The sequence below is a fragment of the Chlamydomonas reinhardtii genome, assembly GCF_000002595.2.
Source record: "Chlamydomonas reinhardtii strain CC-503 cw92 mt+ unplaced genomic scaffold scaffold_28, whole genome shotgun sequence".
Taxonomy (NCBI): Eukaryota; Viridiplantae; Chlorophyta; class Chlorophyceae; order Chlamydomonadales; family Chlamydomonadaceae; genus Chlamydomonas; species Chlamydomonas reinhardtii.
This window is the reverse complement of record NW_025061541.1, coordinates 2441-13425: the sequence shown is the minus strand read 5'-3', so window position 1 is coordinate 13425 and position 10985 is coordinate 2441. Positions and strand designations below refer to the sequence as shown.

The window sequence follows — 10985 nt, the reverse complement described above, 5'->3', positions numbered from 1 at the left end:
CATCCATCCCACCCCACCCCACCCCGACCCGGCAGACAGAGCAGAAGGCTGGCCCCCCCGCCCCCCGGGAGGAGTTGCACAAAAACACCGCCAGACCTAACCCAAGCACCAGCCTACACCACAGCCTAACCGCAAGAACCACCACCACCGCGCGCCAGAAGAGGAAACACCAGCGCTACGCACTCGCCCCGCCCAAACCCACCCCACCCCCACAAGTCGGTTGCTTAAGCAACACCCCAGGAGAACCGGCAGAGGAGACACAAGCAGAAAACTAAACGGGCCAGATGTGGCGCTGACTAGGCGGGCTCCAGCCCGCTGCAAGACGCGCTGAGCAGGAAGTCCCACAGCCGCCCAGGCGCTGCGACGCCAGCCAGAGCTAAAACACATGGGCGCCAGATAAGCTGATGACGATAAACGCCACGCCAGCGCCTGGAAAGAAACGCCGCCCAAAAGGAAACCTAGGGGGCCTGCACAGGTGATGCAAGCGTCAGCCGCAAGTTCAACTTCGGTGACCCACCCTGAACCTCCTCCACTTCACAAAGCGCGCCACCCGCCGACCAGATGGCAACAAAGTGCTCCAGCTTAGCCGCCTTGAGCTGTGCGGTGAGAAGCTGTGTGGGCAGAGCCGACAGGGTTTCAGGGGTTAGCGTGGCTGCAGTGAAACGCAGCTGCATCACCCTGCGCAGCTCGCTGACCACCTCCCGAACCACATGCTCCGACGTCTGCTTAGCAGGCTCACGGGACCAGTACGCACACCAGACGGCGTACAAGAAGGTGGCCCGCAAAGTGCTCCACAGCAGCGCGCCCGCCCCCCGCGGGCCTGAGGCCCACATACCCATGCGGTCCCCCAGCATGAAGCCCGCGTCCGTCACTGGCGGCGCCGCTGCCTGGGGCGCAACGCAGGCCCACAGCTGCTGCAGCCACGTCCTCGCCTGCGCATAAGCTGGACACTCCAGGAAGATGTGCGTCAGGCTGGCCCACGCCCGCGGGCCAGGTGGCCCGCAGGCGGGGTGAGGACAGTGCGCCCCCAACCCCCCGCACCCCGTGGTCACCCGTGGCCGAATGCCCTTGCCCGCCCTGTACAGCCCGCAAGGCAGGTAAGCATGTTGCAGCCGGTACACCAGCACCTTTGCCCCCCGACTGGCGTGGCTGTCCCACAGCCTCCGCCACGTACCCCGCAGAAGGGACGCATCCGGGGGCGGCATGCGAGGGTCGCCCTCCACCGCCGCCGCTGCTGCCGCCGCCGCCGTGGCAGGCCCCGTGCTAGGCCCCGCCCCGCCCGCCGCCTGCTCCTGCAGCCGCGCGGACCGCCGCGGCCCCTCACCCGACTGTTGGGACGGGGACGCATACGACTGCAGTTCTCTCGCCGGCGTTTTTTTTTTGAGGAATCATCCTTACAAGGTTGAACAGGGGCGTGTTCTGCAGCGCGGCTGCCGCAGAGGTGCGGTGGAGCCAGGGGTCCAGAGCTACCGGGTTATTGTGGAAATGCTGCGCCGCCGTGGTGGTCAGCTGCGCCGCTGCACGCTGCCACTCCGCCTCCCGCTCCACCAGCCGCGACTGTGCCGCCGGCTGGGTCCCCGAACCCCCCGCCTGCTGTGCTGGCGCTGGGCACGGCATGGCTGCAGGGCGGGCCGGAGCCGGAGGTGCGGCCGGGTTAGCCGCGGTGATGGCCCGCCGCACGTCCCGCACCGTGTAGTCCGCCAGGCTGACACCCGCAATCCGGCAGTGCTCCGGGTGCACCACCACCCCAGCCTCCGGCGCCAGGAAGTACGGCGCCCGAGGCCACGCCCCCGCCCGTTCCCCTGGTGATGCTGCATCGTACGCCGCCCGCTCTTCAAAGGTCCACAGGTGCCGCGGCTTGCGATGCTGCAGCACACAGGCAGGCTGCCACGCCCCATCCACCGCCGGGGGCAGCACGCCAGGCCCAGGCTCCAAGAGCCGCCCCGTGTAGTGGACGTAGGACACAGCCCCCGCAGCATTAGCCACCCACAGCTGGTCCAGGCTAACCCGCCACTGTGGCGGCGCCGCTGGTGGCTGAGTGGCTGGCTGCGGCGGATGCTGTTCCACACCCGCGCTCCGCACGTGGCCGACCGCGGCCGCCAGCCGGGCAGGCAGCCCCGCTGGCGCTGGCGCGTCGCTGTACACCCACGCCCACGTGGTGGCTGAGGCCGGGCGCACATGGGTAAGCAGCGCCCGGGTGAGCATCTTCCAGGGTTGCCGGCCTGGCTGGGCAAGGAGGGCGAAAGTCTTAGCTTGCAGGGCAGACAGGAACGCAGGCAGGTCGACGTGGTTGACACCCCCGTCCTTGTACGTCAGACATGCCGTTTCCCGCTTTGGCAGCAGGAGCGGGTTCCCGTGCGACACCAGGCTGGCGTCCTCAGCGTGCATGGAGCGCGCAGCAAAGTGGTCCACCAGGTCGGTGAGTTCCTTCAGCTGCGCAGGCGACGGGTTGAGGAAGCTGAAGTGGTAGGCCAGCTTCGCCGCCAGCACCTGCTTCGCAATGTGCACACGGCCAACGAGAGTCAGAGACAGGGCAGCCCACAGACGCGCCACAAACGCCATACCGCGAGCCCGCCGGGTGTACAGGTCAGCTGCAGCCGCAACAGAGTCGCACGACAGAGGCACACCCAGGTGCGTCACGGCGCCAGTGGTAAACGGCACCCCCGTGTGTGGGCAAGGGCCCGTCAGGTGCGCAAACCTGCCAAGGCCCATGGCCTTGCTCTTGTCCGGATGGACACGGGCGTTGGACGCGCGGCAGAACAGCTGTACTGCCGCCATCAGGACCGGCCCGTCCACCGCCGGGTCGCGCGCCGTGAGGGTCGTGTCGTCAGCGTGGTGGGCAGCAGGTGGCGCCTGCTCGCCGCTGGGTAACAGGGGCGTGCGCAGTGCCCCTTGCTCCACCTGCCGCCGCAGAAAGGACGTCAGTGGCTGCATCTGGATGACCCACAGGGGTGGTGAGGCGGTGCTGCCCTGCGGCAAGCCGTTCAGCACTGGGAAGGCGTCAGAGAGCATCCCGTTCACACACACGCGGGCAGAGCCGTTGGCAGTGAGCAGGCGGATCCAGCGTAGCATGCGCGGCCCAAACCCCAGTCCCTCCGCGGACGCATACAGCCACTGTCGGTGCACCCGGTCATACGCCTTTTCAATGTCCAAGAAGTACAGCGCACCACCCTGCCGTGGCGTGCCGTCCGCGCCCACGTCCAGGCGCATCCATTCGATCAGGCCTTGGAGGTACAGCGCATTGTCTCCAATCCAGCGGCCGGTGATGAACGCGGTCTGCAGCTCATCCACAACTGCATCCAGGGCGGGCTGCAGGCGGGCGCTGACGGCCTTGGACACCATCTTGAAGTCGCAGTTGAGCAGCGTGATGGGCCGGTAGGACGCCAGCTCGGCGCGGTCCAGGCTTTTGCCCTTGTAGATGAGGGTGATGATGCCCTCCCGCCAGGAGGCGGGCAGCGTTGCCGCCATTTCACCGCCATCGTGGGCGTCTGCAGCGGCAGCAAAGGCAGCGGCAGCAGCAGCACACAAGCGCGGACCCAGCAGCGCCCAGAAAACCTTGTACACCTCGTACGGGACCCCGTCCGACCCAGGCGCTTTACCATTGGCGGAGCCAGCCAGCGCTGCCATCAGCTCGGCATCACTGAGGGCGCCGTCACCGGACCCCTCTGCGGCGGCCTGCAGATCCGCCGGAACCTTGCGGTCAATGGCCTCCAGAAGCTGTTGCTGCGACACCGTACAGACAGGCTGCACGCGGAACAGGCCGGTGGGGCTGGTGCTGCTGTACATGGCTGCGGCGGCTGCGGAGACAGTGTTGCGCGTGCCCGGCCCCGTGAGCGCCACAGGCGCCGGTTGCCCCGGCACCTTCAAGTGCGTGATGGGCTCCTGCGCGCCGGCTGCTGGCTCGTCAGCCTGCCGATGGAACCAGCGTGTGCCCCGCTCCCCATGCTCCTCCATCAGCGCAGCGCGGGCATTGTGGCTGGCTGCTGCGGCAGCTGCCCGCTCCTCCCGCACCGCCAAGTTGGCCATGGCCGCAGCCTGACGCTGCGCGGCGCTGGCACCCGGCCGGTCGGCCAGGGCAGCGGCCGCGTCTGCGGCCAGCACCACCCCATGCAGCCCGTCCCGGGTCTGGCGTGCATGCCGACGGTGGATGCTGGTGGCGGCCTCCCGCAAGAAGAACTTGTCCGCCTCCCATTGCGTGCAAGCGCCGTCACCTGTACTGGCCACGGGATTTGCGGCAACGTGCGCCTCCAAGCGCTGCTTGAGCTCCAAACGCAGCGAGGGGTGAAACAGCAGGTAGGTGGGGAAGCGCCACTGCTCCCGGTGCGCATGTGGCAGGTCGGGCAAGGACAGGGTGAGCAGCACACCGTTGTGGTCCCCAGGCGCCCCGTACGTGCGAGCGACATCCACCACCCACGTCGCCGCGGTGGCACTGACATACCACCGATCCAGGCGTGCGGGAGTGGCTGGCTTGGGTGTGGCCGGATGCGTGTAGCCCTTGGCGCCGCCACGCTTGCTCGCCCAAGGGTCCACCAGACTGAACTGGGCGAGGAGGCTGGCAAGTTGCGGGGCACCTGCAGCACGTGACGGGCTAGGGGCCGCCTCCTGACTGGCATCGGTGACACAGTTCCAGTCCCCACCGACAACAAGCACCCTGTCCGTGGCCAGGTGGGGATGCAGCCCGGCAAAGAAAGCAGGCTTGTCCGCCACGGCCGTGGGCGCATACACACACACAAAGCGCAGGCGCAGGTGACCCACGTCCCAATCCCAACATACCACACGGCCCGCCGCATCCGTTGACGGCGGCTGCAGTACGCAGCCTGGAAGGGACAGCCGACTCCGCGCCAGGATAGCCGTCCCACAGGAGCGGGGCGACGCTGCCGGGCTGGCAGCGAGGCAGTGGCGCCACGGAAGGCACGCCCCCTGCGCGGCACGAAGGCAAGACTCCAGCGCCGTCGTGTCAGTAGCGTGGGTCTCCTGCACCATCGCCACATCCGCCCCAACTTGCTGCAGGTGCGAGACCAGCGCCCGCGCCTTGAACGGCGAGCCCAGGCCGTTGACATTCACTGTCAGCAGCCGAAGGTTCGCCGCTCCCACTGGTGGCCGCATTATGAGCCCCCGCCGGCCACGGCAGCGCCGTGGCGGTTGCGGTTGCTGTTGCTGCTGTGGCGTTTGCCGCGGCGGCCGCCACCCTGGCTGGGGGGCGCGCCGCCGCCGCTGGTGCTCATGCTAACGGCACCTGAGCTGGCGCCGCCGGGGTGCAATGGAGCGCTGCCCAGGCTCATGGGGCTGGAGGTACTGCGGCTGCGGTGCTGGCGTTGCCGGTGGCTGGGCCCGCTGGCCCCGCCGGGGTCCGCCGGCCCACGCTTAGCGGACCGCAGGGTGCGGGCGTCTAGGAGCACGTAGTCCATGTAGGCCGTCTGCACCTGCTGCGCGGCGTCATCCAGCTGCTCCGTCACGTCGGAAGGCAGGGGTGTATCTGCAGGCTGGGCTGAGTACAGGCGCCACCAGCCAGTGAACTCGTCGCGCAGCTGTGCCAGGACGGCGGTACGGCCGGCCGGCACGCGGCAGACGGCCCAGTCCGGTACGGTGGCGCCCTGGTCACGGAGGTAGGCGAGGAGGCGGCCACCAAGCGTGTCGTGGCCCAGCTGCGCCCACTCAAACCCCTGCACATCTGCGCAGCGGTTCTGGTGCGTCACGAGGTCAGAGCCGATGGCAACACACGCGTCCCGGGTCAGGCAAACGGCCCCGTACTCCGCCTCACTGCCCGCACCCCCACCCGCGCGCCCAGCCGTGTCGGCCGAAGCCCCAGCCGGCGCGCCCAGGCCCCTGCCCCTGCCCTTACCACCACCCGCCGGTTGTGACGTCTGCAGTGGCGGCCGCGCCTGGGGCGGCGGCTGAGGCACTGCCTGCCCCGCTCCTCCACCCTGGCGCCGCGACCCGCTGCCCCCACCATCCTGCTGTCCCCCGGCCGGCCGCCCAGTGGGCACGTGCGGTGGCGAGCTAGCACCGTCCTGCGGGGGAGGCAGCCCGCCGCCCAAGCGCCCTGCCCTCTGCTGCGGGAGCTGGGCGGGGCCACCGCGCCCTTTAGAGCGGGGCTGTTGCTGTGGCGGCGGCGGCGGTGCGTGCACGGCTGGTTGCGCCTGTCGCCCACGCCCAGACGCCGCCGTGGCAGCGCCATCACCCACGCCGTCCTGTCCCCCCAGCGTGGCCAGGACCGCAAACCGGGAGCCGGTCCGGGGCCTGGGCGGCTGCACCTGGCGCTGCTGCTCCTGCTGCTGCTGTTGCTGTACCCGCCGTTGCTGCTGGAGATGGAGGTCCGCCATGTAGGCCAAGTACCGCTGCATCACAGCGGTCTGCTCCTGATCCTGCCTGGCGGCTGCCCGCTGATCAAAGGGCGGCTGTGACGCGGGAGCCCCACTGGGCTGCTGCTGCGCGCCAGCCGACCCAGCACCGGCAGTACGACGCCTGACCGCCGGTGGCCCCCCCACGCCTGCCGACGGCTGCCCCCCGCTAAGCCCTCCCGCTGCCACCCGCTGCTGTGAAGAGGGCTGCTGCTGTCGCTCGGCCCTCAGGGGAGCCGCAGCAGCATGGGTGCTTCCCCCCGCCACCAGAGCTGGCAGCGAGGGCGAGGCCACGGCGGGTGGTCCGCTGGCGCCACCAGCGGCAGCCGCTGTGTCACCCACACCCGCCGCCTCCTGCATCTGCACGTCCCCCATGTGGTCAACTATGTCAACACGTTGCCCACGCCGTGACGCCGCCACGCCAGGGCTACCGCCCGCCCCGTCCTGCCCCCCCCGCGTGGCCAGGACCACAACCTGGGAGCCGGTCCGGGGCCTGGGTGACTGCCCCTGGCGCTGCAGCTCCTGCTGCTGCTGTTGCTGTAACCGCCGTTGCCGCTGGAGATTGAGGTCCGCCAGCTCGGCCAAGTACCGCTGCATCACAGCGGTCTGCTCCTGATCCTGCCCAGCGGCTGCCTGCTGATCCAAGGGCGGCCGTGGCGCGGGAGCGCCACTGGGCTGCTGCTGCACGCCAGCCGGCCCAGCACCGGCAGGGCGAGGCCTGGCTGCCGGCGGCCCCCCCACGCCTGCCGCCGGCTGGACCCCGCTAAGCCCTCCCGCGGTCACCCGCTGCTGCGAAGAGGGCTGCTGCTGCAGTGCGGCCCGCAGGGCAGCCGCAGCAGCACGGTTGCTTCCCCCCGCCACCAGAACTGGCAGCGGGGGCGGGGCCCTGCTGTGTGGCCCGCTGGCGCCAGCAGCTGCAGCCGCCGCGTCACCCAAACCCGCCGCCTCCTGCATCTGCACGTCCCCCACGTGGTCAACGATGTCCGCTGCGGTCGCCATGGCAGCCGCGGGCCTCACCACACCCAAGGTGTTGCCACCCAGGTCGGCGACCCCGGCTGCAGCCTGAGCAAGGCTGCCTGCCGCAGCTGTCGTGGCCGTCCCAGCCGCCTGGGGGGCGCCACGGACCTCCACCTGCATGGGCTCCTCACCTGGCATCTCAAACTTGGCACAATGCAGGTGAGAGAGCTGCGGGTCCCAGACTGGGCCCCGTACACAGGCAAAGATGTGGTTGGTGATGCCCTGGCCTGCGGGGGCCTGGGGCTCCCCCTTGGGGCCCACCGATTTGGCGCACTGCTCTGAGACCACATAAGCACACGCCAGGTTCGAGGGGTCCGAGGTGGTGGGATAGCCACCCGCCTGCAGCACCAAATCAGTGCGACCGCGGAAAGCCCCCCACACAGGGCCCCCTACCATCTTGACCGTGACGGTGTAGGTGCCCGGAATGATGGGCCGGGTGTCCACTGGCACGTGAACCGTGAGGACAGCCTGACCGCGCTGGAGCGGTACCGCCAGCGGCGACTTGCGCATGAGCTCCGCTGTGAAGGCTGCTTTGCTGGCGCTGGTCGCGCGCCGGCTGAAGGCCAGCCCCGCAAACGTGCGGGAGGGGCGGCCTGTGCTGTGCAGAGAGTGGCCCTGCAAGAGCTGCGGCTGGTTGCCCTGCCGGCACATGGTGTCCAGCACTGACAGGGCAGCACTGGTCACTTCCCGGACGCCGGCTGAGGACAGCTGCTCGCCCTCTGGGAGCCCCGTGGTGGCACCCACCAGAAGGACTGGGTAGGTAGGCAGGCTGGGGCCCTGGGGCTGAGTCGTCAGGTCCTGCACGCCGTCCGCCAGGCTATGCGTAGACAGGGCAAGGTGGAGCTGCAGCCCGGGGCTGAAGAACGGGCTGGCAGTGTTGCCCCCACCTGCAGGGGTGCTGTCCGCTGCCAAGTCTGGCAGTGGGCGGCGATGCCCAAATGCAGGCCCCCCACACGGCACGGCATGTGCTGCTGTGGCCGCGCCGTGTGCGGGTGTGCTGTATGGCTGGCGTTGGCCCCTGGTGTCTTGGCTGCGCTGAGACACCAGGCGGAACCGACCAGGATCACCCAGCAACTGCATAGCTACCCAGGATCAGCACTCACAGGGCATCACAGCAGGGCGGGCGCCAGGCAACCAGGCACCAGGCAACAAGGGCACGAAGACGAGCCACACCCCAAAACAACAGCCAAGTGCTGCAGGGCTCCCCCGACCGCCACACCCAAAGCACCCTGCTGCACGCGCGGATGCAAATGACCAACCACAAAGGTTGATACGCCGCCGGCTCCAAGCTGGTGAAGTGTGGTGCTCGCCGAGATGTTAAAATGCCGACAAGCGAAATGTCGCCAACTCCACGGCGACGCTCCTGAACCGCCAGAATCCTATTCCATAGCAGTGTCGAGTTCCAAAGCACAAGCCGGCATAGGCTGAAGGGCGCTGGAGAGGGAGTGTCGCGCTACAGCTGCAAAGTGGACTGACGAAAAACGAGGACGCCCACAAATGCAAACTGCTTCACAGTGGTTCGTAGGCCTTAAGAAGCCTAAAACAAAAGGAAGCAAGTCAAACAGCGCGAGAGAAATGACGTCAACTGTTTCAAAGCTGTGCAGAAGGAAGAGAGGATGCAAGAATAGCAAGAGAAGAGAGTAAAGTAATGTAAAGTAAAGTAAAGTAAAGTTGATCAAAGGGCGGCTGTGACGCGGGAGCCCCACTGGGCTGCTGCTGCGCGCCAGCCGACCCAGCACCGGCAGTGCGACGCCTGGCCGCCGGCGGCCCCCCAACGCCTGCCGACGGCTGCCCCCCGCTAAGCCCTCCCGCTGCCACCCGCTGCTGTGAAGAGGGCTGCTGCTGTCGCTCGGCCCTCAGGGGAGCCGCAGCAGCACGGGTGCTTCCCCCCGCCACCAGAGCTGGCAGCGAGGGCGAGGCCACGGCGGGTGGTCCGCGGGCGCCACCAGTGGCAGCCGCTGCGTCACCCACACCCGCCGCCTCCTGCATGGTGTCCAAGGCCGTCAGCGCCCGCCTGCAGCCCGCCCTGGATGCAGTTGTGGATGAGCTGCAGACTGCGTTCATCACCGGCCGCTGGATTGGAGACAACGCGCTGTACCTCCAAGGCCTGATCGAATGGATGCGCCTGGACGTGGGCGCGGACGGCACGCCACGGCAGGGTGGTGCGCTGTACTTCTTGGACATTGAAAAGGCGTATGACCGGGTGCACCGGCAGTGGCTGTATGCGTCCGCGGAGGGACTGGGGTTTGGGCCGCGCATGCTGCGCTGGATCCGCCTGATCACTGCCAACGGCTCTGCCCGCGTGTGTGTGAACGGGATGCTCTCTGACGCCTTCCCAGTGCTGAACGGCTTGCCGCAGGGCAGCACCGCCTCACCACCTAGTGGGTCATCCAGATGCAGCCACTGACGTCCTTTCTGCGGCGGCAGGTGGAGCAAGGGGCACTGCGCACGCCCCTGTTACCCAGCGGCGAGCAGGCACCACCTGCTGCCCACCACGCTGACGACACGACCCTCACGGCGCGCGACCCGGCGGTGGACGGGCCGGTCCTGATGGCGGCAGTACAGCTGTTCTGCCGCGCGTCCAATGCCCGTGTCCATCCGGACAAGAGCAAGGCCATGGGCCTTGGCAGGTTTGCGCACCTGACGGGCCCTTGCCCACACACGGGGGTGCCGTTTACCACGGGCGCCGTGACGCACCTGGGTGTGCCCCTGTCATGGGACTCGGATGCGGCTGCAGCTGACTTGTACACCCGGCGGGCTCGCGGCATGGCGTTTGTGGCGCGTCTGTGGGCTGCCCTGTCTCTGACTCTCGTTGGCCGTCGCCTGCGCAGCTGAAGGAACTCACCGACCTGGTGGACCACTTTGCTGCGCGCTCCATGCACGCTGAGGACGCCAGCCTGGTGTCGCATGGGAACCCGCTCCTGCTGCCAAAGTGGGAAACGGCATGTCTGCCGTACAAGGACGGGGGTGTCAACCACGTCGACCTGCCTGCATTCCTGTCTGCCCTGCAAGCTAAGACTTTCGCCCTCCTTGCCCAGCCAGGCCAGCAACCCTGGAAGATGCTCACCCGGGCGCTGCTTACCCATGTGCGCCCGGACTCCGCCACCACGTGGGCGTGGGTGTACAGCGACGCGCCGGCGCCAGCGGGGCTGCCTGCCCGGCTGGCGGCCGCGGTCGGCCACGTGCGGAGCGCGGGTGTGGAACAGCATCCGCCGCAGCCAGCCACTCAGCCGCCAGCGGCGCCGCCACAGTGGCGGGTTAGCCTGGACCAGCTGTGGGTGGCTAACGCTGCGGGGGCTGTGTCCTACGTCCATTACACGGGGCGGCTCTTGGAGCCTGGGCCTGGCGTGCTGCCCCCGGCGGTGGATGGGGCATGGCAGCCTGCCTGTGTGCTGCAGCACCGCAAGCCGCGGCACCTGTGAACCTTTGCAGAGCGGGCGGCGTACGATGCAGCATCACCAGGGGAACGGGCGGGGGCGTGGCCTCGGGCGCCGTACTTCCTGGCGCCGGAGGCTGGGGTGGTGGTGCAACCGGAGCACTGCCGGATTGCGGGTGTCAGCTTGGCGGACTACACGGTGCGGGACGTGCGGCGGGCCATCACCGCGGCTAACCCGGCCGCACCTCCAG

The 10985-nt window shown here is 68.7% G+C and overlaps 1 protein-coding gene across 1 annotated transcript in view; it reads right to left on the bottom strand.

The window, feature by feature from the left end:
* Positions 1-8990, bottom strand: part of CHLRE_28g757497v5 (uncharacterized protein) — an 11722-nt gene extending 2732 nt beyond the window's left edge. The window contains exons 1-4 of the mRNA XM_043072990.1: positions 8462-8990; positions 5237-8272; positions 1399-5063; positions 518-611 (exon numbers count right to left, since the gene is read on the bottom strand). Of these exons, the coding sequence (XP_042914078.1) occupies positions 518-611; positions 1399-5063; positions 5237-8272; positions 8462-8468 (6802 nt within the window). The 5' untranslated portion in view covers positions 8469-8990. The remainder of the gene's footprint in view (positions 1-517; positions 612-1398; positions 5064-5236; positions 8273-8461) is intronic.
* Positions 8991-10985: the final 1995 nt, after the last annotated feature.